The 27,818-nt window shown below is 42.3% G+C and overlaps 1 protein-coding gene and 1 long non-coding RNA gene across 2 annotated transcripts in view; one reads left to right on the forward strand and one right to left on the reverse strand.

Annotated features, from left to right (window-relative positions):
* LOC102452964 (uncharacterized) overlaps nucleotides 1-9,258 on the reverse strand; it is a 28,002-nt gene extending 18,744 nt beyond the window's left edge. Inside the window, exons 1-2 of the long non-coding RNA XR_012900833.2 lie at nucleotides 9,147-9,258; nucleotides 3,440-3,584 (exon numbers count right to left, since the gene is read on the reverse strand). This is a non-coding gene — a long non-coding RNA (uncharacterized LOC102452964). The remainder of the gene's footprint in view (nucleotides 1-3,439; nucleotides 3,585-9,146) is intronic.
* Nucleotides 9,259-9,423: 165 nt separating this feature from the next.
* SYT10 (synaptotagmin 10) overlaps nucleotides 9,424-27,818 on the forward strand; it is a 69,058-nt gene continuing 50,663 nt past the window's right edge. Inside the window, exon 1 of the mRNA XM_089782086.1 lies at nucleotides 9,424-9,678. Coding sequence (XP_089638212.1) covers nucleotides 9,528-9,678 — 151 coding nt within the window. The 5' untranslated portion in view covers nucleotides 9,424-9,527. The remainder of the gene's footprint in view (nucleotides 9,679-27,818) is intronic.

A 27,818-nucleotide genomic window follows, 5' to 3' on the forward strand; every position in this document is an offset into this window, starting at 1 on the left:
ATCTCACTTCCAATTCAGGCTCACGATTTTCCATTGAAAGGACACGTCCGAGAGCAATGTTAGGACTCTTATTCTGATTCAATATTTCCAAATTAATCCCCTCAATAAACAAAGAAGGAATCTCCTTGAATAAACAACCTCTTCCCAACAACAAAACTTATGGCTTCACAGGACTGAGGACAAGATAGCTCCAACATGTCCAGTCATCAGAATTGTTCACTTCACTAATTTCTCTAAGATCTTGCTAAGGAACATTAATTTTTTTTTCGGGACTATGTGGCATTAGGACTATGACCTAAATCTGACCTCCACCTCTGACTCTGCTTTGACCTTGGGCTCTGGCATTCAGATTGTGACCTCCAGAACTAACTGTCTATGACTCAGTCCCCTGACACACTGCCCAAAAAGCTTGCACTCTAACCAGACAAGACATACAAAGGGTATAAAAAGGGAAACACTTTTATTTCCATCTTACATGTGATGAAATATTGACTCTGTGCAAGGGTGCTGGAAAAATTTGTACAGTGGGGGCGCTGAGAGCCATTGAACCAAACTATAAACCCTGTAGATGATGGAAACCAATTCAAGCCAGGGTGTGCTACGGCATCCCCATACACAGTAGTTCCAGAACCTATGCTCTGTTGAATTCAGTGGCAAAACACTCAATACATCAGCGGGGCACCAATTCCAGCCCTGATCATGTCACACAGAAAATATGTGGCAGAGCACAGAACTGAAGTTGGACTTCCTGAGTCTAAAACAAAGTTAAGACTCAATCTCTACTCCTATTAAAACTAGGCGTTCTAAACTGATTTCTCGTCTTCCCCTCTGTGCATATTCATACCTACCATTAACATCAGTAAGAACTATATATTGGCTGTAAGGTATTTCTATGATGAGAGTGTAAGACTCTAACTCAAGCCAACCCTCACTTTCCATCTATATGTAAATCTGTCTGACTCGGCTCAGTACATCCTCCAGGACCCAGGATCTGGAGGGCAGGATCTGAGCCGAGTCCCGCTAAGTCTAAATGACATAATTGTGCAAGGTGGATGTTTGGGCTTGAATGCCTAGACTCATGTCCTGAGAGTCTACGAATACTATCCCACAATCCCACTGGTCTGCATTCCTTAGCCTTTCTATCCCAAGACTTAGCCAATTGGCTCCAAGGAGAGGGAAGCAAATCCCTGAGTTCAAATACAGTTGTTTAGCATTTAACTCTTCCATTTTATTCTGACCACCAAACTACAAAGTGAACTATCTCCCAGATAAGCTATAGCCACCAACAAGGAGTGATCCATGCTGCTACCCGGTAATGGCATCACAATCCAATCCTTGTAAATCTCTGGTGCTAGGTGATCAAGATGCTCATCTTCAGTAAGAGCACTAAGAAATAACCACATGTACAAAAAAGCAGCAGACAGTCTAGAAGCACTGATGATTAAATGAACCAGTCACCAGTGCAGGGAGCAGATTAAGCAGCTCAAGAGCAAGAACTGGAAAGTCACAAGTGAGAACCGCACTTCTGGGAACTCCTTATCTTCCTTCCCCTTTATAAGGACTTGGATTGTGTGCTGGGTACAATAGTCCAGTCAACAAGCATGGCAACCTCCCAATCCCCAGATCTAGTATAGCTCTACCAGCAACCAAGCAGCTCCCAATTTAAGTGGCTCTGGTGCCCCTTGTTGTCCCTCAGCAGGCTTTGCCATCACAGCAGCTGCTATTCATCCTGGTCCCATACCCAGAGGAGCTGTTTGATGCCCTCAGCCTGGATGATCAGTCTGCCTCAGAACTGGCAGATGATACAGAAATAGCCTGGAGCCTGCTATGCATTTGGCTCCATGGCTATTGTTTTTTAGTACAGGTGACCCCAGCACTTACAACTTAATTGGTTCCTGGAGAACCATCATAAGTCGAGCCATCGTAAGTTGAACCCTTTTTTCCCATAGGTGCAATAATAAAAAAGGGGTTCCGTTCCTGGCCCGCTTTGCCTCCTGAGAGCTGTAGTCCACGGCATGAGCTATTCCAAGAGCCAGCTGGAGGCTGTACCGGGGGAAGGCGGCGAGGCATGAGCTGCTCCCAGAGCAAGCTGGGAGCTGTGCTAGGGGAAGGCAACAGCTGGAGCAAGGCAGTCGTAAATGTGGGGGTGGTAAATCAGGCAGTCATAAGTTGGGGGTTACCTGTATATGAATGGGAGGGATTTCTAATTTATGACACATTGCATTTTTTTATTACAAGCCATGGGTAGCAGTTAAATAAGCATTTAACATTAAACTTTTACTAGATACTTGTACATGTTTACAAAGATGTGGTGCTGCCGGTTTAGTACACCATGTCATGCAAATTGGCCATGCCACAGCATAATGAATCATCTGCTGCACAGGAGAGGGGTGCAATGTAACATGTGGATAACTAAATTCTTACTGTATTTTAGAGAGTTTGGTTTGTGCAGACCAGAAATGTACCTATGCAGTTCTTTGAGAGTCCACAATGTCACGTATGTTTGCGTGTAGTCCACAGGAAAATATAGTCAGAGCGGGCTGCAAAGTAAGTTCTAGCTGCACCCCGTTTTCAGCAGATTACACAGAGGTAGTAATCCATGTAGACTCTAGTGCAGCATCTAGCTGAATTGTCCCATGAATTCTGACCCAGTCACAGGTGCTCATAGCTGAAAACTATGTCCACAGTAGGAACTTAAGATAGGTACTCACATTTGTGGGAAGGATGTATTTTTCAGGCCCTCCTGTATAGAACACAAACTCACTTCACTAATACAGGTTGGACATCTCTGGTCCAGCACCCTCAGGACCTGACTGGTTCTGAATGAGGGAGTTTGCCTGACCAAGGGAAGTAGGCCCCTCTGCTGACAGAGTCTGGGCTTTCCTGGGGTCTGTCAGCAAATCACAGGCTCCCCGGGTGCTAGGGCTCCACTGCCCCAAGTCTGCCAAACTCCACAGCCCCAGGGCTGCTGGGGCTCTGCTGACCCAGGGCCTCTGGGGCTCATCTGCTTTGGGGCCATTGGGGTTCATCTGCTCCGGGACCACTGGAGCCACCAAGGCTCGGCTGCTCTGGTGCCGCCATGGCTCCACTGTCCTGGGGCCACTATGGCTCAGCTGCTCTGGGGCTGCTGGAACTCCATGGCCAGTCGCAGGACCACTGGCATTCCACAGCCCTGAGGCTGCCCCAGGGCACCAGGACTCTGCTGCCCCAAGATGGGGCTCTCTGGTCCAGGGGCATTCTGGTCCAGCAACATCAATGGTCCTGCCAGACCACAGATGTTACCAGATCAGAGAATCCCAGACCAGAGAGATTCAACCTGTAGTGTAATTCTTGTGATGCAAAACTTTATATATCAGAAGAGCAGACACAAAGGTCAATTCTCTGATTTCCTCAGTCCCCTTTGTGCCATGCCTGGACTCCGACTCCAACTTCCTTGTACCTGTAAATGTGTTGCTCGGTCATCATAAGCTTGAAAACCTCTCTGGCATACACAGCTAGCTGGCTTCCAATCAGCAGCTTGGAAAATAATGTTCCTTTGTCATGCAGGAACGTCTAGGATTGTTGTCCTCCAGAATGTGGAACACCTGAAAAGAGTGAGAACGCTTAGGAAGCAAACCCCAGCACACATACAGATACCAAAATGAAAATGGTCTATGACTTTTAAACAGATAACATTTATAAATTTCACCATATCATTCTTAGTGCAGCCTTTTCACTCTGTTTAACTACGCTATATGCATGGAGCACTTGAGACTGTAAGCGTTGCTCTGAGAGTATATTGAAGCTGAGTTTTACAAGGCATCTTTTTTTTTTTTTTTGCCTTGGGATTTGAAAGGTAATTTTTTCTAAGGATGTAATTAACCTTTATTGAAGTACTGAGGCAATAATGGACTGTTGGATGTCTATTTTCAGGCCTTTCCACCTCTGTAGCCCAGCCACAATTTAGCAAGAACCAGGGTTTTTGAACTGTCTTAGAGCAGCCCAAAAGGAAGCTTGTCCATGATGAACTTGTGGTGAATATCCTGGATGAGGCCAACAAGCAGGTACAATACCAAAGGGGGAAAGATTTACAAAAAGGGAAAAGGCCCAGACAGGCTTCAGAGTGCAGGAGAAACTTGCAATGCAGTTTCTAGACAAGAAATGGTGACCGACGACGGAAGAGAGAGCAGAACGATATGTATGCTGCTTGCAGTAATGGCCATGATAGTTTAGGTTATTGCACTATATCCTGAGTTCCTTCCACAGTACTTCTCCACACAGCAGGAACACACTGACAAATACTATGGTTGGGTGGCCCCTGAAACCAGGATTGAATGCTAATTGGACAGGATACATATACTCCCTGCAGTCCTCTAGCCCCTGGAGTCTTTCACTCTCATATAGTGCCAAGTGCCTGCTAAATACGGTGGAAAGAGAAAGTTAGATGTTTATGTGCTTTGTTTTATTACTAGTTTTGGTGTTTTAATGGCAGCTGGCCTGAGCAGACAATTCTTTAATATTGTTTTCTTTGTTTTTTGTAATACAGCCATGTTAACATTTATGTCATTAAGAAAGTCCATTACCTTCACTGCATCATATCATATACAATATGGCTGCGTCTAGACTGGCAAGTTTTTCCGCAAAAGCAACTGCTTTTGCAGAAAAACTTGCCAGCTGTCTACACTGGTCGCTTGAATTTCTGCAAGCACACTGACGATCTCATGTGATCTCAGGATTATCAGTGTTCTTGCGGAAATGCTATGCTGCTCCCGTTCGGGCAAAAGCCCTCTTGCGCAAATGCTTTTGCGAAAATGGCGATCGGGGCTTTCTTGCGCAAAACGGCGTCTAGATTGGCACGGACGCTTTTCCGCAAAAAGTGCTTTTGCGGAAAAGTGTCCGTGCCAATCTAGATGCTCTTTTCCGCAAATGCATTTAACGGAAAAACTTTTCCGTTGAAAGCATTTGCGGAAAATCATGCCAGTCTAGACGTAGCCTATGTGTATAAAAACTGGCCTCTGCGATCAACAAGGTCCTGTATAACAATGGAGTGTATTTAAAGAATAAAGATATAGACATAATAAGGCATATCTAGAAAGTTATATCCTAACGCAATTTCTCAATACATATTTTCAGATCAGTCCATAATGAAAGTTCATAGTTCATGTCACACAAATCAATAATTCCCCCCATTTGCATCACATACTAAGAGTACTTAATTTACTGTTAACATTGCTGTATAAATAGATTCATCAACAAACCTCGTCCATTGTTCATGCAAGGCCAGCATGTGGGTGCACAAAGCTCTGACAGATGTGCTTTTTTGGCTGTGTGTACAGTTCTGCATTCCATTACTATCACAAATACACTCAAGAGCAATGTCTCACCTTTGGAGTCACAACAGTTGTGCAGTCTGCAGCAAGCCACAACAGTGCAGACAATATTGATGACGTTGGAATCCAAACATTTCTATCAACAGTGCCAGTGGGCTTTCAATTTGCCAAAAGCACAATCATCATTCATCAGGGTACAACTGCATAAGCAAAGGCAAAAGGGTATAGCTGGAGTCCCCTGAAACTATGGTGTGGACAAAACTCCATTTATGACAATGTCATTTGGTGGTGATAGTGTCCCAATCTGTCCATGAATATACACTCCCAATAATCAGAACACTCTGGCAGCATGAATTTTTTTCAGTTCAGCCTATTCTGCCTTCTAAAAACAGGCCTCTCTTATCAAGAAGTTCCTGTGTAACAATGGAGTGTAGTACCATTTATGGGTCATGTACTAAGGTGCTCTTTGAGGAAGGCAAACTATGGGCAAGTGTCCCATCAGTGGCGTTGGCACTGTTCAAAAACCTTCATGGACATATTTTATGTCCACAACCTTTGAATAAATCAGACAGCTCAGAAATCCTGCCTCCCCCCCCCCCCCATCCTTCCCCACACACACACATGCACAGCTGATTTGCCAACACCAAATTGGTTAGCAACAATATGTGGTTGTCATGTCTCCAGATTGTTAAAGCAATGTACTTCTGGACGGTTAGCCCTAAAAATATATTTTAATTATATGTATTTGTCTATATAAGGATTAAATGCAACTTGTCTAAGATTGTCCAGTTCTTTGACTTGATATGCTATACTTAATGTTATATGTAGCTCTCAGAAAATGTTTTGAACATGGAAAAGTAAAGTCATTCTAGAAAATCTGACTTTTTTTCTTGTGCTAAGTACGACACTAGTTTGCTTAGAAAACAGAAAAAAGTATATAAATTAATATGCATAAAAAGTATATAAATTAATATGCTTATTTTTACACACACTTCAATGTTCTCTATATTCAAAACACATAACTTTCAGAATGGAAAATAGAAATATTTTATAATATTTAAATAATTTATGTTCTTAATTGTCTATGCATAAAAAAGTGCAAGGAGGAACACTATCCATTTTTGCATTTTATTGAAAATCAATTATAAATTAACTTGACAGTAAGAGATTAAAAATTCAATTTGGGGAAAAAAGTTCAGTAATGAGGACGTTAACTGTTCTTGTTCATCAAGTACAAGAATCCAAGTACAAACTAGAACAGACTAATGGCCGTTTAACTAAGCAAATTGCTACCAGAATGATTTTCAACCTATGCCTAATGTACAATGATCAGAACTGAAAAATATACACAAGTCATGAACCAGAATATATTTCATAACCATATGAAATGCTTTGTGATCTTTGAGAACTTAGGAGAATTAAGGCTTTATACTATCAAATTAATAAACAGTGGATTCTTTATTGAAAATGATTGCACTCTTTGAACTGAGAATGAAACTGTGTTGGAATCTTTTAAAAATCCATCAGATATGCTGAAAGTATCAAGAATATCTAAATTTGTGATAAAGCATCTGTAAAAAATTAATTTGTTTTGTAACTAAACACTTTCAAGACTAATAAATATCTTTACAAGTTAAGAATCAGTTAAAAGTCTCTCTGTTAGCATTATGCCATAAAAAACCAGAGCTCCTGTGGTGATTTCTGACACTGCTGTGCACAATATGTTTTCCAAAGTGATACTGTCCATGCCATTTGAACAAATGAAGGTACCACCAAATTAACAAGAGTGTGTTAAAAATAATCTCAGCATGTCCCACCAAGTGCGAATTGAAAATCAAGGAGTTTCACATCAAACAAAACGAAGGGAAAAAAATCTTTTCTGTTCTTTCTGGGTTGTGCATTCATCATGGCCTTTCATAGGAGCACCAATACTAAGGAATCTCAGGCTATGTCTAGACTATGGAGTTTTTCTGGGATACCAGAGATATCCTGGAAAAACTCCGCCGCTTCCAGGGAACGCATCTGCTCTTCCAAAATATTTTGCAGACAAGCAGTTGCGCTCCTTCAGAAGCCCTGTCTTCCTCATTTCACGAGGAAGGGTTCTTCCAAAAGAGGAGGTTTTTCCAAAATTTGGCCCAGTGTGGGTGGGACAAATTTCTGAAAAGCCTCTTCCGAAAAAACAATCAGAAAAAGGTACGCAAATTGCGCTCCACAATTTGCATACCTTTTTCTGATAAAAAGCAGCTGTCTAGACATAGCCTTAGAGAGGTAGCCCTGTTATTCTGTAATTTTAAAAACAATGACTAGTCCTGTGGCACCTTAGGCCATCTCTACTTTAGGAAATTATTTCAAAATTAGTAAATTTGACTTAAAAGCTCCTGAACTAGTGTGTCCCCACTATGGGGGATGTCTCCAAATTAGTCTGAGGCAGACTCCGTTAGGCTAGGTCCAGACCAGTGTTTCTCAACCAGTGGTATGAGTACCCTTAGCGGTACTCGAGAGAAGTCTGGGGGGTACATCAACACAACTGAAATTTGGAGAAAACTGAATTTTTGTTTTAAGTTTTACAGCGCTTTAATATTTTTATACTTTTTACACCCAAAAATGTCGTCGCCTGCCCAGCAACAATTAATTTGTTTAAACAAATGTGTTGCAATGGTAGAAAAAAAAATGTGTGTCTGAAAACTGTAGGTGCTGGGGGTACTTATAATTTTTTTAAAGGGGTACTTTATAAAAAAAGATTGAGAAACACTGGTCTAGACTGTGGGGCTTTATCGGGAAAAAGCTACACGAATCACAGAGCACAATTTGCATAGCTTTTTCCGATTGCTTTTCTGGAAGAGGCTTTTCCACCATTTGGCCCAGTCTAGATGGGGCCATATGGTGGAAAAGCCTCCTGTTTCAGTGGAGCCCTTATCACTTGGGGAATGAGGTATACAGGGCTCCCCAAAAGAGTGTGTTTGCTCTTCCATGAAAAAAGCAGAAGAGCAAATGCACTCCCTGGACACAGCAAGGTTTTTCTGGGATAGAGGTATCCCGGAAAAAACCCGTAGTTTAGACTTAGCCTTAATGGATGCGCTAACTTGTACTTAGTGCCCCAGGATGCACTGGGGAGTAAGTAGTTCCAGTTACTTTGGGGAGTAGCTACTTCAAAATAGCAGCACCAGACCGTCCACACTACCTAAGTAAAGGGGGGTTTCCTCAAAAAAATCATCTGATGATCCAAACCCCATTGAAATGAACAGGAAGATCCCCTGGATGACAGTGGGCTTTGCGGCAGGTCCTTAGATCCTGTCCCTTTATAGCTACTTTTTTTTAATAGGGACTTTTGTAAGCTCCACAACCTATTCAGAAGCCTGGCTCAAGTTACCAAGTCTCAGTTGCCACTTGTGTGACCTGCCGTTCAATGCCAATGCCTGGGCTCCACCACGGAACAGAGTCAGCCCAGTGCATCATCCCCCCCCCCCCCCGACCAGAGCCAGGGGGAGCGCACCGCGCTGGTGGGGGGTGGGGGGCTGCTGTGCCTGAGCTCAGCCCGCGCATGGGATGCCTTCTCCTCACCCCAATTGGGAGAGCTTCGTATCCATCCCCCGGGAGGGGGGCATTCACCCCAATCTCTGCCCCCCAGCGCTTTGCTGGGGTGCAGGGGGAAGGGAAGACGAGGGTGAAGAAGACACTCTGGGGACCGGGAGGGGCCAGGGCAGGACCCCGAGGAGAGATGTGTCCTCGGAGAGAGCAGCCCCCCTGCATGCCCCCCTGCACCAGGCTGCTCCTCCCGCCCCGCCCCGCCCGTCCCCTCCCCTTTCCCGCGTGGAACACGCTGGGGCACGGACTCACCCGGACCGTGCAGCCAGCTCGGCGCCGCTGCCACCTGCATCCCTCCCAAGCACCCGCGCTCCGCTGCCATTGGCCACAGCCGCCTACCGAAGCCTGCGAGGCACAAAAGGCGTTGCTAAGTGGATGCTGATTTTGTTTCCCTCCTTTTCTTTATTTCCCTCCCTCCTCCCCCCCCCCCCCCCCCGCCGATGGGAGCCTGGGTTCACTTGCAACGTGTCAATTGCACTGGTTCTTTCTCTGCTCTTCCTCCCCCCCCCCCTCTTTTTTTTTCTTTCTTCCGGGGATGGTGACTTGGTAGCTGGGTAGCTTTTTAGTGACATCCACAAAACCCTTCCCAGGCAAGCAATGGCTTAAAGGAGAGGGAAGGAGAAGAAGGAGAAGATGAGTTTCCACAAGGAGGATGGTGTGGAGAGCCTGTGTCACAAGGCACTGCAGATCATCTCAGAGCTGTGCCTGGGGGGCCAGGTGGAGTGGGAGAAATGTTCAGGCATCTTCCCTTTGGAGACCACCAAGCAAGGTATAGGCAGCACAGGTAAAGTGGACTCTCTGCGGAGCTCTCCTCCCCCGGATCGTCTCTAGTCCTCTGCTGCTTCCCCCTTTCTTTCCAGCACCCGCTTTCTCTCCCTCACCCCCCCTCCCAACCCCCTACTCTGCGCCTTGCTTCTCCGTCGCTTCCTTAGAGCCAAGAGGGGGGAACAGGCGTGTAGGACGGTGATCTACTAATAGCAGCAGCAGCAGGTTGTGTGGGCGTTTGGAAAGTGGAACTTTTTCTTTGCCCTGACTGCGAAGTTGGGAGTAGAGGGGAGAGAAAGAATCCGGGTTAAAACAACAATAATCCAAAGCAAGTTTTCTTCAAGAGCTCAGGACCGCCCTCAGCACCGCCTAGAGTCCCGTTTTCTCTGTGGGGTGGTGATTGGAAAGCAGAGCGCCGGGAAGGCTCTGATGCTGTTTGGAGGAGTCACTGCTGTATAGCGAGGCTGCAGAGCGTGGGGACAATAAGTCCAAAGAGAAGAAAAATGAGGGAGAAGCGCCGTGTTAATGGATAGGAGGAGTAGGAAAGGAAAGAGTGAGAGAGACTCGCCCCCAAAGTGAAAGCCCAGCAGTTGATGGTTGGATTTGTGCAATAGGAAATATCCTAGTTGACTCTCTTGCTAGTGCAACCCTCCCGCCCCGACACACTCACGCACACACACACTTGAACTTGCATCGCTATCTGTCTTTAAGAGAATCTTGCGTTGTCTACGATGAAATTTTCCTTTCTGAACGCCGGAAAACTCTTTGCTCCTGTTGCATCGATGTAGGGAGAGGGAAGAGGCTGCTGGTTGTGTGTTGTAGACAATGGTTAGTAATGTATGTTCCGGGGGAAGGGAGGGTGATGCTGCATGGATGAATTACCCCACACGCCTTCCCCTCTCTGTTTTCCCCAGTGGCCGTTAGTGTTCCTTGCGATATTTCGAGCCCACGGTTTCAATCAGGCAACAGGTTGCATGAATCGGAAGCGCTTCAAATGGAGGATTGCTCTGCACATCGCTCAGGATTGGGGAGGGGAGAGCACTGGGAAAGAGATGGACAGGGATCCTCTTGGCAGAGCAGAGACGCCGTGTTTAGACGGGTTTTAATGTGTACACCTGATTTCTTTGTTGAAGTTTTAACTATGAAAAAAGTACTTTGTGTTATATTCTTTGGAAGAAACAAAAATTACGGGGGTCCCATCGCTCTGCCGAGGCGGGCACTTTCGACTCCTTCTGAATGCCCCGCTGCTGCAGCGGTCTCTTACTGCTCCTGCACAGTATTGCTGCAGTGGAGCTTGGCCACAGCAAGGCGTTTTATGAATGAACGGAACTTTCGTTTTAAGAATTGAATCTCCATTTGTCCCATAGGATAAGCCCCCGTGGAAGGGAGAGATTGCTGTTAAGGAGGTGCATTGCACATTGCCGGGGGGTGGGAGGGTGGGGGAGAGATGTGTTTGTAGACATGGAAACCTATTGGTCCAGTGTTGTGTTTTGGGGTCAGATCTGTTCCCGTCAGGCAAGAGTTGAAAACCATAACGGACCCAGTTAAATCCTCAGAAGCAAGGTAATCGCAGGTGAAACGGTCTCATTTTTATCTAGTGAACGCAGCTCGTGTGGGGCCACATTTCGTCACTTACTGTTTATACCTAGACACGTTCAAGGTTTAAGAGATGAGTTTCAGACTCATTTCTCAACTGTCGCGCAGTTTTCGGCTTAGTTCAGATCTTTCACGTTACTTTGCCATAGGCTGATTCCATTCCATTGCCTTTCCCATTGTCATATTTTTAAAGGAGCGTTTAAAAATTACCCTCGAAGGTGCCACTCGTTGTGTTTAAAATTTAGTCCACTTTTGGTGCTTTATTCTTACTCTCTCCCAGGCAGTCTTCAACAGAACAAATTAATAAACATGTCGTTTACAAATCCTTGTGAAAAGCAGTAGCAGTATCACAAATATCCCACAGGTGTTTACCTTTTCTTTTTTACTGTATATTTGTTAGTGGGGTGGAGTTTTATAGCACTCAACAATCACGCCTCAAAACGGAGATAATCCTTAGTTAGAAAGAGAGAGGGATGAGAATCTAATGTATTTCCAACTCCCGTCGTCAAAAAAGCCCAACCATAACAACAACCACCCTTCCAGTTCTTTTTTCTAGGCTAAGGCAACCTTGTATCAAGTTTTATTCTAAGGTGCATTTACATACCAATGAACACAGGGATCCATAATGAAATCTCTCTGATCAAGTCAACGCTAGCTGGCGCCTCTGGATCATTTTATGTGCTTATTTACACGAGCCAAGAACAAAGGAAGTGATTCTGCTGCTACTGGAGTTGTGTCAAAATCCCCAAGTCTCTAGTGGGAACAGAATCCAGGAGAAAGTTTAGCTGCCTCGATGGAGGTGTTGTGTTATACAACGTTTCTGTGTGGCGAGGAATACATAAAACATAGTATGCTCTTAATAGATTGTATAAGCAGAAATGTTACTAGTGGACATGCTATTTTCCACTTGGATGAACTAAACACTTGCATCCCCACTTGCATATTTTAGCATATTTGTTATAATTAAGAATATGTTAATCTTCTTGTTCCTGACTGAATAATGTCAAATGGAGATGTACATGGTGTGAAGCTTCTAAATCTTCCAGTAGGATTGCTTTACTTATAGTAAACAGCACCAAGTGCATTGTATTTTGATTTTTGGACAATCATTATTAAATTTGTTATAACAAAAATAAATGTGATACAGTATAAAGAATGAAATATGAAAGTTAGAAAGATGCTCTGCAAGGTACTGATCAAGCAAGTTTTTAGGTTTAGAAATTTAAACTGAGCACCTGTTTTAATATTACATTGCATACTTTAATTTTGTGGATTTCTTCAAAATCAACAATCTTAGCAATATTTTGAATGAATAAACCTTAACTGACTTGCAACTCCTAATGAAAAGGTCCATGATTTTAAATTTTATATTCTGGGGCAATAATAGTTTGCCATAAAGTTAAAGTAGCTGAGGTAAGAACTTAAAATTGTTTGCTCAGAGGATTACTAGAAACATGACTTACATAAAAATAATGCTAGAAGATGTGTTTTCTAACTTATTAGAATATTAGATTATAATACATCTTCCATTTGATGAATGCTTGATACATTTTAACTTCTTGTCAGCAAATACATTGTCTTTAGTGTAGCTACATCATTTTAAAAAGCTATAGAATCTTAGGGTATCTTCTCATGAAGCATACAAACACATGTTTTAAAATAAACATGTTCTTTTCTGTAGTATAGAATTTACTTCATTAATAAGAATGTACATATGTTTTAAAGTTCATTAGCATTTTTAAACTGTTCCATACATTAAATGAGATCTCTAATGCACTGATAAAAGACTTGATTCAGCATTTCTTCTTCAGACAAAACTTCCACTCAGGTCACTGGGTGCTGCACTGCAGTCCCTGGTGAACAGTAGTGCTGTTGAATAGTGCACTTAACATCTTCAGGATTACTTGTGTACAAGGCTGCTTGTTACTGTAAGGCAGAGGTGAGCAATAATTTTTGATGGGGCGACCATTCCAAGATTTTGGTAAGTGGCCAAGGACTGCACTTTTTTGTGGAGGGGATGGACGTTGGGTGCTGAATGGAGCTCAGGGATGGTACTGGGATGTAGGAGAGAGTGTGGGGTCTGAGAGGGAGCTTGGGTGAAGGAGGGGGTTGTGACCTGGAGAAGGGGATTGGTGTGCACAGTCCATCAGGGTATCTGGAAAGAGGAGAGGATTCTGAGATAGGGGTGGGTGTAAGAGGAGGTGCAGGTTCTTGGAGGGAATGTGTCCTGGTGATGGAGAGTATAGAGGGTTTGTATGGTGACCTGGGGCAGGAGGTGGGTGGTGGTCTGGGGCAGGGAGTTGGAGTGCGGGAGGAGTTAAGGTGCCAGATGCAGGCTCTGGCTGGGAGTTGCTTACCTAGGTGGTTCCTGGACAGTAGCCCAATGGGACCATCTCCCAGACTCCCTGCCTGCTTTACCTCAGAGCTCAGCACAACCGGGGATGCTCCCTACCTAAGGGTCCTGGCAGGGTGGCTGTGGACTAGATTAAAAGGCTTTGTGGGCCATATGTAGCCCGTGGGCTGCGTATTTCCTGTCCCTGCTATAAGGGGTTCTCAATCTGCCCATGACCACACTAGTTTGTTTGAAGAAAGGCAGCAGGATCAGGCCAAAAGTTAGATGGTCATAGCCAAGTTCTTCCACCTCTGCCAAACAGTATTGTATTCAGAGAGGAGTGCAAGTATATAGTTCCACTTATATCAGTGGAACCACTTGCCAAACAAGGTACTACTCAAAACGAATAGCAGAATCTAGTCCAAACCCATTACAGTGCCACATAGAATGTTTACAAGATCATATTAGTTGGCTCATAGTAGTAAAGTCACATCAATGAACCAGGGATGTATGGAGAGGTAGGCAGTCCACTCCAAGGAGAGATGAATGAAAAAGTGATTTCCTCCTCCTACACATTTTATTTTCTGTCCATTGAAGAATGGCAAGGTTTTTCTGTAGTCATGCATATTTTACACAACCATCAGTGTTCATTAAGATAACTATCAATTGCACATCAAAAAGATTAAATTTAATTTGTGTTTGAAAGTGACCATGTCTCCACAGCCAGGACAGTTGTATTCCTTAGCAGTGTAAGTCATCATTTGGTGATACAGGACATTGCTCACACAATCTGATTTTTGTACCATTCTTTTGTTTAATATAGCAAGTGCTTTTTATGACTAACCACACAAACTAAAACCTATATGAAATCTATGTATTTATGTATGCTATTATACTTGAAGATGGATGGTCAATGGTGATGTCTCCTCGATTATTGCATTTGATCATTCAATTTTGTTAAGATCATATTTTCTCTCAAATCTAGAACATGAATATGAATTTCAATTAATGTGATTTATTCTTGAAGGAGAATTTGCATTTATTTGCAAACACATCTTCCTCTTCAAATTATTGCTATGCGATAATGCTTGTCAACTGCATTTACACTCAGATTAAATTAAAAACAATCCTACTAATTAAAACCTTGTTAGCAAACATAATTTAATATTTACTGACACCAGAAAAGGAATGCAAACACATATTTGTTGTTAATATATTAACAGTGTTAACATATTTAAATATCTAAACACTTAAATACAGAACTTTTAAACAGCAGAATGTACACCGGGTGCACCTGAGCATTATGTGCTGAAGGATTGTAACTGCAGTGCTCAAAGAAGCTATAAGAGATGTGTCTGTTAAAAATAGAATAGACATACTGGAATCTCTGCTGATCCTAATGTGCATGGATAATGCCTATTAATATGTAGAGATGAAATCCAAAATTTCAAAGGTACTGGTACCCACTGGTAACTTCATTTGGAATTGCGAACTGTCTGCTACTTCTGAAAATGAGGCTCAATTTTTTTTTGTACAGGTTAAACCTCTCTAGTTTGGCGCTCTTTGGTCCAGCAACGTCTGTGGTCTGACATGATTTTAGTTAGCCAGATGTTAACTTACCATGGGTGTGGCCAACTTTCACGCAGTTCCATAACGTTCGTTTACAGCCACCAGTCCTGGCTCTCAATGTTCTGTGCTGTTATTTATCTCTAATTTACCCCTAAATGTCTTCTATGAACCCAGTAAAAAGTGGAAGTATTGGTAATGCTGCTAGACAATATAAACCTCCCATGGTCTGGAAAATTCTCTGGTACGGCACCAGTCAGGTCCTCAGGGTGCCAGACTAGAGAGGTTCAACCTGTATTAAGCACAAGTAGCTCAGTTTGGTACAAGGAATAATATTTGATGTGAGATTCAGTAAGGCACAGTGGTGTTCTGTTCTGGTTCAGGTAAAAGAAGAAAGCTATCTCCAGCTGTTTCTCGGTGGTCATGCAGCTATAGCCCAGCCATTCCTCACTCTCTGAGAACCAATAGCTGGTAAATCAGCATAATTGCAGTTCCCCGTGTCTTTTCTCTGCTCCTCAAATTCTGATGCACAGTGATCCTCTGCACATACTTCTTCCCTTCCCTGTCCCCCACAGATGGAGGTTCCCCAACTCCTTCCATTACATGGTGTAACCACACCAGTTCCTCAGCATCTAAGGCTCTCAGTAGCAATGGTGGAAGTGCCAGGATTTTTCCCTGGACGGTCACATATGTATGTGGAGAAGAAACAAAACCTCAATATGCAAGTAAACACCATTAGAGTTTATACAGATATTTATTGCTGTTCAAGTAAACATTATCGAATTGAGCTCAGTGCTGCATGACAGTCCAAAAACAAATATGATGTGAGGGAGAATCAAGAAGAAAAAGGATTATACAGAAAACATTGTAATAGCTCTATACATCAGGATGGTATGTCTTATGTCTCAGAAAATATACATTAAAAATAAACAAAAGCTAGAGAGTTGCACTGGTGAGATTCCATATGAGAAGAGATGTAAAAGACTAAGAATAATTAGTCTCAGAAGGGTAACTATGTTAGTCAGCATCTGTTAAACAAAAAAGAGGAGCCCTGTGGCACCTTAGACTATGTCTTCACTTGCCGTGCTGGAGATCTATCTTCTGGCATTTGATTTAGTAGGTCTAGTTAAGACTTGTTAAATCAAATGCTGTGGACAGTCAGTGTCTTTACTCCTTGCAGTTGTGAAGAATAAGGGAAGCCAATGGGAGCATTTGCTTCTATTGTCCTCCCTGTGTGAAAATGATGCCAAGCCTGGCTTCAGGTAAACTGACTCCAGCTACGTATTTTATGTAGCTGGTGTTGCGTACCTTTACTCAACTTTCCGGCTCTAGTATACACCTGGCCTGAAAGACTAACAAATTTATTTGGGCATAAGCTTTTGTGGGTAAAAACCATTTCTTCAGATGCCCATGAAAGCTTATGCCCAGGCAAAGCTCTTGTTGTTTAAGAATAATTAGTTTGGAAAGGGAATATGTTTGAGGAATTTAAATAACAAATAACATACAAGAAAACTGATTGCTTCTGTTTTAATACAAAAACAAAGAGTCCTTTCGAACAGTTTTGTGGCAGTGTTCTGGTTGCTTCTGAAAGAAATACTTGGAGGACCTCTAGAGGACCTTTAAGGCTGTCTACACAGAGAAAAAGATTCATAGCACAGACACAGCTGGCCTAGGTCAGCTGACTCAGACTTGTGGGATTCATGCTGCTCCGCTAAAAATTGCTATGTAGATGGTCAGGTTTGGTTTCCAACATGAGCCGAGGGACTCTCCACACTCACAGAGTCCCAGAGCTTGAGCTCTAGCTCAGAGCTGAATGTGTATAAATGTCAGCAGTTTTTTAGCCAATAGCCCAAACCCCATAAGCATGAGTCAGCTGACCCAGGCCAGCCATCGTTTTATTTTCATCCCTATGTAGAATAAGGACTCTCAAACTATTTAATAGGATATTACCCAATTCCTATAAACCACACTATTTAAAGTCAGACAGTTAAGTAGTTTTAAACAGTGAAAAAGGAAAGTCTTGTGGGTGCTTGGGGTAAAGGACAGTCTGTAAGTACTGGTGATCAAACGGATATGTAACTTCCCTGCTGCTCAGGATGAAAAATATATTTGATGAATGGATTGTGATCCTCTCAAGAGATAATGAATCACACATTCATATATATCCCAGTGTGGCACCAAAGATATGTGTGACCATCAGCAATAATGTAAAAATTGTATTTATTGAGCATATCCAGATACCAAAACAGTGGGTTAACAGTATGGGCACAGGAATAAAAATGAACATGTTTGAACAGAGTCAAAAGATTTAAGTAAGGCCATAAATGATGAGTGTTAGTGCATGAGAACAGCTAAGGAGGTCTTGTCTAGATTTTCAGATGTAAAAGTGTTTTAATTTTGGATGTGAAGAAAGTGTTCTGACCAGTCTAGTTTACTAGAGAAACTTACAAAACTGTACACCATCAGCTACCTGAGATATAATGTTTCCAAACGGAGGGGCGTGTCTAAACTACATCCCTCTTTTGAAAGAGGGTTGTAAATTAGGCAGATCAAAAGTGCAAATGAAGCAGGGATTTAAATATCCCATGCTTCATTTGCATAATCGCATCACAGAGTACTTTTAAAAAACGGTATTTTGAAAATGAAACCGCCATGTAGATGTGGTTCTTTAGAAAAAAAACCCACCTTTTTTGAAAGTTCCTGCACTCCTCAAAAAATGAGGATCTGGATGGAGTGGAAGTAATTATTGATGATTTGCTAATTTGGGGGCAAAAAGGCCAACACAATGATCAGCAACACAAATGTGTAATGTTCTACAGTTTGCCAAAGGAAACAAATATTTTAATCAGCAAACTTGCCAAATTTGGTCTAATTGAGGTTAGTTGTATAGGATTCATATTCAATTACAATGGAGTTTGATTGTACCTAGGTAGCTGTACAAATGAAAAATCCCACTAAGGTGATCTTCCATAGTTTCATGTACATGTTAATGCATTTGAGTAAATTCACCTCTAATTTGTCATAATTAAGTGCTCCACTCGGAACATTGTCAGTGGATAGTACTGAATGGCACTTGGGTGATTAGCAGAAGAGAAATTGGAGGCACTTAAATAAAAGTTCCAGCTACATTATAATTAAGATTAACAAAGACCCTTGCATCTCAAAGCAAATTTACATGGATGGAGGTCTGTCCTTCTACATGATAACCACTCAGTGGGATATATTTCCAAAGCACTAAAGTATAACCAAACTACATTCAGATGGAAAAGGAAATGCAGGCAGTGTGTTTGGTAGTGGATGATTTAACGAGCAGAAATAATCTAAAGTCAATATAGACCATAAGATAGACCACCATTGTACAGGTGATTACAGAAATTATTGCGCAAAGCACTGTTTAGAATCTAAAAAATAATCGTGAAATGTCTAGAGTACTTGTTTAATGTGAAATAGTGATTATCAATGAGCTTTTCATAGTGGAAGTATTTTCAAGGATGCCTACAAACACTGAAAGCCAGGAGCTACAGGAAAAATAATTGTAGGTAAATATTACTCAGGTACACTGCATTTCCCAAAATAAATGAGAAATACAAAATGGCCCAAAGACACAACAGCTTGAAGGAGACATTTTAATTGGAAAATTAACAGAAAAATGACAGGTACTTGCAATCATAATATCTTATTAGGCTACAGATATGAAATCATGGCAAATGATTGGCTTCTGAACAAAAAATACCCTGGGTCAGATCCTGGCCCTATTGAAGTTAATGGGAGATTTGCAATTGACTTCAGTGTGGCCATGTTTTCACCTACAGTTTTAACACAACTTAGCTTGAGGACAGGAATGTTCAATGCAATCCACAGAACTCATAAGATATTGTGAAACATAAGAATAAAACTTGAGTTGTCCTATTCTGTGTACCATTGAAGATAAATGGCTGAGTGCAACTGGGGAGGGGACTCTCAGCAATCAGGGTAAAGTTCCTCAATTTCCTGACCCTTCTGTGAATCCAGAGCTAGTTAGATCAGCAATTTTAGAATTCAGGCACCCATGACTTTTGCATAAAAGAATTAATGTACATATGTCTTCATCCATAAATTAAAGTAGGCTCTTAATTTGTCCCTAGCTTTAAGTTTTAGTAAGGGGGAAATAGCACACTATTGTCATCTAGGGAATTCAATCCATTCTGTTTGCAGATTCAGCCTTAAGTACTAACCTTGCTTCATGGGCATGTGAAGAGACTCCTATCAAATCTAACTATCTGGGAAAAAAACATTATTAGGAGACATTGCTAGTCTAATACATAAGGTTTGGAAAGCTTAGCTTTAATACTATATCACAGATGGTCTTGGATGAATTCTGTCTTAATATGACAGTACGGTAATTTTAATAATTGCTCAATTGAGTGACTATCAGAACTGAGGAAATGAGCTAATACAACTGGTACTTTTTATGGATGATATTTAGATTTAGAGCAATAATTTCAGTATTTAGGGTATGAATTATTTGCTGCTTAACTTCCTAGAAAATGCAAAACTGCATAGTTATTAAGGTATTTTATTATTTATTAAAGTATTACAGCATGTGAAACGGTTGAATTAACCCATAAAGAATCAAGACTACTACTACTATAATTACTCCTAAAATTACACCTCAGTTTTTCTATTTAGAGGTTTAGACATCTCATTTGATTCTTTTGAATTAAAATGATTGGACATATTTCCTGTTAAGATATTAGAATCTGAAATAAACAAGAAAAAGCAATGCAAATATTTAAACTTTATAGCTTTTGAATCTGAAGAGAATAGTTAGTGGTAGCCTTGATTAAACGAAAGGTTCCTTCTATATATGAAAGTTGAAGTAATAGAAAAGCTCTGGCTAAGACCAATAACTCACGTGTTTTGGATTTTCTCAAGGGCCTCAAAGGAAAGGAGGCCCTTGTGTAATGCTATGACTGATTGTATATCAAGGAGGAAAGGATACAGGCCATATCTAAAGTAGCATAAAATTATAGAAATGTAGTACTGGATGGGAACTTGATAGGTCACCTAGTCCTTGCACCAAGGCAGGACTAACTATTACCTTGAGCAAGCATTCTAAAACGTTTTGTACTGGTGACCTCTGAGTGTGGACCTCCCCCTTTTATAAAATAAAAACACGTTTTTATACTAAAGCTATTTTAAATGCTAAATTTATACTCCCATTTGGAATAAGCCTATTGTTTAAAATGATTTTACATATTCTCATCGCAGTTAAATTAAGACTAAAACACATTTTTGTCAAATTACTGTTAGGAGCAAAAAAGTTATTTTTTAAAATAGTTACTGTTTAATTTGAGGTTGGAACAAAGAAATGTTGTCAATATCAGTTTTCAGAGCAAAATTGCTAGCTAGCTAAGAGTCTGTGAAAAGTGATATAGATAGATAGATAGATAGATAGATAGATAGATAGATAGATAGATAGATAGATAGATATCACTTTTCACAGCATACTTGTAAACATTAGTATGTTAGTTAATACCATTTTTCAGAGAAGACTTAGGGCACACCTACACAGCAGGGCTTAAACTGAAATAAGCTACATGACCTGAGCTACGTCAATTGCGTAATTTAAGTCGAAATACCTTAATTTGGCTTTTGGCTCTGTCTACACAGCAGAAAGTCCAAGAAAAAGCATTCTTCCTCTGACTTCCCTTAAAATGAGGCCTACAGGAGTCAGAGTAAGAAGTCCTCCAGCTCAACATTATTTTGACATTATGTCGAAATAACTGCTTGTAGTATAGACGTGGACTATGTTATTTCAGAATAATGTCAGTTATTCCGAAATAACACTGCTGTGTACATGTACCCTTAGTGTTCCATCATACTACCCTTACTTCCAGGTAATGTTTGACCTTTGTGCTGTGAACAGGGCCGGCTGTAGGTTTTTTGCTGCCCCAAGCAAAACATTTTTGGCCGCCTCCCCCCTTGTTTTGTCTGGGGAGGGTGCACACTCAAATATAGCTTGCACGGCTTGCTGGGGGTGCACATGCAAATGCAGCTTGTGCGGCTTTCTGGGGGGTGGGACACGTGCTTCAGGGGGAGCCCAAAGCCTGGGGCATTTTCATCTCCTAGGAGAGCACCAGGGACTCCCCACGTGAGGACAATAGGAGGGCAAGTCAGTTAAAGGCTTCCAAAGCATGCAACTGTTCATATCACCTAGTGCTGGAGTCCTGGTCCCACTCCTCACTCTGCAAAGGGATTTTATTATTAGAAGCCTTATAATCACTCAGACTCCAACCTCAGCACATAAGCTGTCCAACTCTTGGTGTCAGCATGCACAAGAATCAGTCTCACTATACAATGAGACAGTTCAAAGGGATTAAGAGAACTTTTGTTTCAACTCCCCAGCTCAACTGTCCAGAACAAGACAGGCACCACATAACAAAACCCCACTAGCCTAGGACCTATTCCATGAGCACAGCCCTGTGCTTTCTCCTTCAGGGATGGACCAAACAGCCTCTGAAGCAGGATGGATTGATTTAAATAGCTTTGATTTGAATCTCTAATTTTAATCATGATTTAAACTGGTAAGAAGAAAACCTAAGTTTAAGTAAGGAATTAATTATTTAAATTATACTTTTAAATTTTCCTAAAGGATGGTTGAGTCTTATTGATTAGCAACCTTTAAAACATGTTGATTTACAGCTAAATATATATAACCTTTATACCAAATTTGGTGCTTCTATTTACTAACCAGAAGAATACACTCAGTACAGCTACCAACTAAATAAATGCCCAAATAATTGTGTAATTTACATGTAATCAGATTCTTAATTTTTACATTTTTATTCTATTACAAAATGGTGTGTAATAGGAACACTTAAGAGACAGGTTTTACCCCATTTATTATTTGCTAAGTGGTGGCTACTTTTTTAAAAACGTATGATTTGCATCTACTTCTGTCTGGATGGAAATTCTATTTAAAATAAACAAAACCAGCATTTAATTTTTGTATGAAATTAAATGTGAAGGACACATAACAAAAAAGTATCCAAACACATTTTGCATCTAAAATATTCATAGAGAATTTAACAGATGAAATCTAGTCAACATGTTCTTCGAGATGTTAGAACGCTCTTATAACCAGATTTTTACTGAGAGAAGAGGAAAACAAGTTTCTCAGGTTCATCAACTCTTGCTTTTGTAACAGTGAATGAACTAATCATTGAATTGAACTAGCTGAATAAACCAAAGTGATAAAAACATTCTCTGTTCACCTGCAGAAGAAGCTACTGCTGATGTAAACACTGATTCCAGGTACTTATACTAGTGAACTGATAGAATTTCTTTAAAAGTTGACATGAGACATGTTCTATTTAATTTTTAAATTTAATTCATAAGTTATTTAAATAGGTTATGATAAATTTAGGCCATAACAATTTTTAATTTAATTTTAAAGGTATATTATTTAAAACAAAGCCTATTTAAATGGGATCATAATTCCAATTTTAATAAAGCTCTCCTGCCCCAGACAGGAACGGACTTGGAGACACGGTTACTGGGAACACCAGAGTTCCCCTTCCTCAGACAAAGGGAGAGGGAGAATCACCTGGGTCCCAGTCAGGGATGAGGTTGTCAGGACACTGCACAAGAGGGCTGGGTTCCTGGGCAGGTGTGTGTGTGGGAGGGGGAGGGTTCAGGGCCCAGAGAGTAGGGGGAAGGGGATTGTTTAGAGAGCCAGACAGGAGATAGGGAGGTGGGGGAGAAGAGAAGACGGGGTCCCAGCAGGGTTGCAGTGGGCCAGGAGGTGGGGTTTCTGGGCAGAGGCCAAGCCGGGGGAGGAGAAAAGAGGAGGGAGTTAGCGGGGGGGTTGTGGGACAGTGGGTAGGGGCACACAGGCCGGGGGTGGGACAGCTGGGCAAGGGGGGTTCACAGGCAGGGGAGTTGCGGGGGAGAGAACACAGGTTGGGGGGAGGGGGAGTTTCAGGGAAGGCGCATGGGAGGGCGGGTGGCCAGCTAGGGGGGCACATAAGGGGCCACACTCATGAAGGTGAAGAAGAGGCCACTGGGCTCAACCTCACCAGCCATGGCCGCCCCACACCACCCTCCAAGAAGCACCCCAGCAGGGTCTGTGCCTCGGGGCTACCCAAGCAGAGCTCCCAGTGCCCCGGGGCCAGGAGCAGGCTCCGAGCACCTGAGCGTGGGGCTCCTAGCTCAGGGCAGCCTCCACTGGGCTTCCTGCTGCTCAGCTCCTCCTGCGGGCTGAAATGCTGCCCCTGGCAATGTGCCGCTTCAAGCACCTGCTTGTTTTGCTGGTGCCTAGAGCTGGGCCTGGCTGTGAGGGTGACTTTGGGGGAGAAGGGGACAGGCTTAAGGCAAATTCTGAGGTGGGTTCACCACAGTTTGGGATGGGAATCCATCTTTTACCCCTCTCCACATGAAAGTTCAATCTGTTTATCAAAAAGATTGAGAACCAGCTTGATTGCAGTGTATAATTACTTCATGGATAGAAAATGCTGGGTACTAAAAGGCTTTTTAGTCTATCAGAGAAAGGCATAAGAAGACACTGAAACTGAATGGCCTGTGAAATACAGGAGATAAGAGACAGAATCTAATGATCCCTTCTGGCATTCGAATGAATGCTTCTCACTGAAATTTATTTTTCGCAATTCTGTTGTTACTATTAGCTGTAATCATGTATTCATTTGTGTTGTGGTAGAAATTAGCAATTTGAAATTTTTTATCTTAAAATTGATGTGAAAGAGATTTTAAGGGCTACACTTCGACATTTATTCTTGGTTCTGGGTTTAAAACATAGCAGAGCAACGCCCATCCAGAGAAGCACTCAGGGGATACGTCTACACTACAGCGCTAATTCGAACTAATTTAGTTCGAATTAGTTAATTCGAACTAAGCTAATTCGAACTAACGTGTCTAGAACTAAAAATTAGTTCGAATTAGCGTTTTGCTAATTCGAACTAGCATGTCCACATTAAGTGGACCCTGAACCGGGCTTAAGGATGGCCGGAAGCAGTGCCGGCAGGGCATCAGAGGAGGACTTAGAGCGTGGAGATGCGGTCTCAGGCTAGCCGAGGGCTGCGCTTAAAGGGTCCCAACCCCCACCCTGGACAGACAGTTCTCAGGGGTGCCCCACTTGCAAAGCAGTCCTGGCTTGGAGTGCCCGGAGTACCCACACTGGGCACATCACAACACTCGGCCATCAGCCCGGCTGCACTTGCCGCAGGCTGCCATCTGGGGAGAAGGGGCAATTGGGGGGCTGCAGGAGAGCTTCCACCCCCAGAAGCCCGCAGAGCCAGCCCAGTCATCCCCATCGGGGGCTCATACCCCATTCCTCCCTCACCTCCTTCCACTTACCCTTCCCTAGCCCCTTTTCTTGATGTACAAAATAAAGGACAATTGTGTTCAAAAATGCAATCTGTCTTTATTGAACAAAACTGGGGGAGACTGGGAAAAGGAGGTGGGAGAGGGGAAGAGAGAGGGTGGGAGAGGGGAGGGCAACTAAAATGATCAGGGGTTGGGAACAGGTCCCATATGAAGAGAGGCTAAAGAAACTGGGACTTTTCAGCTTAGAAAAGAGGAGACGGAGGGAGGACAGGATAGAGGTCTCTAAAAGTAGGAGTGGGATGGAGAGGGTGCATACAGAAAAGTTCTTCATTAGTTCCCATAAAGAAGGACTAGAGGACACCAAAGGAAAGGAATGGGTAGCAGGCTTCAAACTAGTAACAGAAAGTTGTTCTTCACAAAGCAAGGAGTCAACCTGTGGAACTCCTTGCTGCAGGAGGCTGTGAAGGATACAACTAGAACAGAGTTTAAAGGGAAGTGAGATCAAGTCATGGAGGCTGGGTCCATGGAGTGGTATTAGCCAGGGGGTAGGAGTGGTGTCCCTGCTCACGGTTTGTGGAAGGCAGGAGAGGGATGGCACGAGACAAATGTCTTGGTCACTGACTTCGGTCCATCCCCTCCAGGGTCCCTAGGTTGGCTGCTGTCAGCAGACAGGCTACTGGGCTAGATGGAGCCTTTGGTCTGACCCAGTACGGCCATTGTAAGCGCAGGGCTCAGGGTCGGGGGTCTCAGTGGACCCCCTTGATTTTCATGCACACCTGCTCCTGGGTGGCCAGGCTGGCAGCTCTCCTGCCCTAGACGGCCACTTTCCTGTGCCTAGTGCAGAGATCATGGACGAGGTCCACGATGTCCGCACTAGCCCAGGTGTGTGCCCGCCTCTTGCGGTCCCGGGCAAGCTCCCGGGAGCCGCCAGCCTGGTCCCGGGAAGAGTGGGAGGGCTGGGGGGCATCGGGTGGGTGGCTCGATCCGTGCCAGGTGCAGGGTCTGCTGGCTGGGTGCTGGCAGGCTTGCACCTGGCACGGGTACCGTAGCCAGCCTGTGCCCCTTTAAGGGGTCCGGGGCTGGGAGGGGGGCAGACGAGTTTCCCTGGTGTTGGCCAGAGTGGCCACCAGGGAAACCTGGGGAGGGCTAGCCTCCCACTAGTTCGAATTAAGGGTCTACACAGCCCTTAATTCGAACTAGTAAGTTCGAACTAGGCTTAATCCTCGTGGAATGAGGATTACCTAGTTCGAACTAAGCGCTCCGTTAGTTTGAATTAAGTTCGAACTAGCGGAGAGCTAGTGTAGCACCTATGAAAGTTAGTTCGAACTAACAGATGTTAGTTCGAACTAACTTTGTAGTGTAGACATACCCTGAGAGACATAATGCCCTCTGCAGCTCACCAGTTGCATTGAAGGGAGTAATTTGTCAATACTTATTAATAGCATGCATACACTCCTCTCAGAACCTCCCTTTTTTGTATGATTGGCCACTAGATTGGTGAGATTAGGAAAGGTGTCAATGTGATTCTGCCTGTTACTTCATCCTTTTTTCAGCCAGCAACTCAGAAGTGAACCTAGTCTGTTCTTGCTAGAGCATAGGTTTCAATTTCAATTTTTCAAACCAAACAAGGGGAGTGAACAATTTCTTATTTCATTCCTATTCCATTATGGATCTGTAAGAGCAAGCCACAGTTTGGGTCTAAAGGATTACTTAATATATAGAGAGATAAATCTCTATATATACGAGAAACAAAACAATTCCAAATTTTAGACAAGTAGCCAAAATGTGTGTCTGCCTAAAACTCTGTAATTGTTTCATTTCTCTGATATGAAATATTAAGTATTAATAATTTAATATCTACATTATTTTAAGTATCTTTTTATCTTGATTTGGCTCAGTTTAAAACCCAAGGTTTTCCTGGGCCTATCAAATATTCTCTAAACCTCTCTTTTTTCATTTGTTACTATTATCCCTTTTCATGGTAATGGACCTTGAGCTCAATATTTATTATTAAAAAATATGTCTGTGGAAATCATAACTATAATATTCTTCAAAACCTCTACAGTTTCAATTGTAACTTAACCTCCCTCCCCCCCACGTGAATTACATACCATTTGATAGAACCAGTGTATAATTCAAGGATTTTTTTCTTTCTGTGATTTTTTAGCAAAATTGTATTTGAAATGCTCAGTGTGCTTCTCAACTCCTTCATTTAAACTGCATGGAGCCTGAAGCCTTGGATACAAAGTATTAGCTGTAGATCTGTCAACCCTTGTTGGAACAAGCAGGAGCAGCAATTGCTTAAGGGACAAGAGTTCTTCACAAGATTTAATTGAGGCTTATTGGATAATTTTAAAACATGTGCAAGGCCCTTTTCAAAAGGATTTTTAAGTCTATATTTGTAATATAGCACGGTACTAAAAAAAATCAAACTGAAGTGTGTCTCAAAATAATAATACTCCTTATCAGGACTCCTGCTGGCACTACCAAAGGTCAGCCTTCCCCTGAAATTTGAATCTCTTTACAAAGTTGAGAGAGATTACATTTTGTTGTTGTTGCTTTGATAATGTTATTGGACATGTTCACCCATGGTGGCAGGCCAAATCAAACGCAGGACAGCAGAGATAGCTAAAATGCAGAACATGGGCTATACACAGCTCACAGTGTTCTACAATGTGCTTTGTGACCATCCTCATTTTCAGTACAGAGCTATAGCTTGTAGAGACTCTAGATACCAGCATACTAAATGCCATTCATGAGCTGAGCCACTTTGGGAGGTTACTCTATGCTGGTTGCACTTCCATACATATTTAAAAAGAAAGCAGCCATAACTTGTTCTATTTTATGTAAATTATGTATTGCCCTTGAGCTTTTGATAAGTTTCCAATGCAATCAATGAAAATTTTCTAACATGACCAAAGTTTGGAAGATACCAAACAATTGTATATATCTGCCTGGGTGCATGTGATGTTCTATATTCACATATACTCATTGAAATAGCTTCTGTGATTTCATTTTTGGGGTCAGATACACTCTTGGTTTTATTTCATTTAAATTTTCATCAGAATTCACCCAGGGCCTAATCCAAAGTGTGCTGAAATCAATGGAAAAAACAGCTATTCTGCCTCTCAGTGATTAGTACCTTAGGCCTGATATATATCCATTCATTGTAGTGTGAGTAAAATTGGCAGAAACTGGCCACTGGCCCAGAACAATAATTATTAGAATTTTAGTTAAACTATTAGTGGATACAACTTTTAAAACATATTTCTTGCCTATCTATAAGCATGAAATTGTTCATCAGTCATACCCTGAAATCTCAAGAGAGAAATATCTACAAT

Source organism: Pelodiscus sinensis, chromosome 1 (genome assembly GCF_052426305.1).
Source record: "Pelodiscus sinensis isolate ZL-2025 chromosome 1, ASM5242630v1, whole genome shotgun sequence".
NCBI classification, from domain to species: Eukaryota; Metazoa; Chordata; order Testudines; family Trionychidae; genus Pelodiscus; species Pelodiscus sinensis.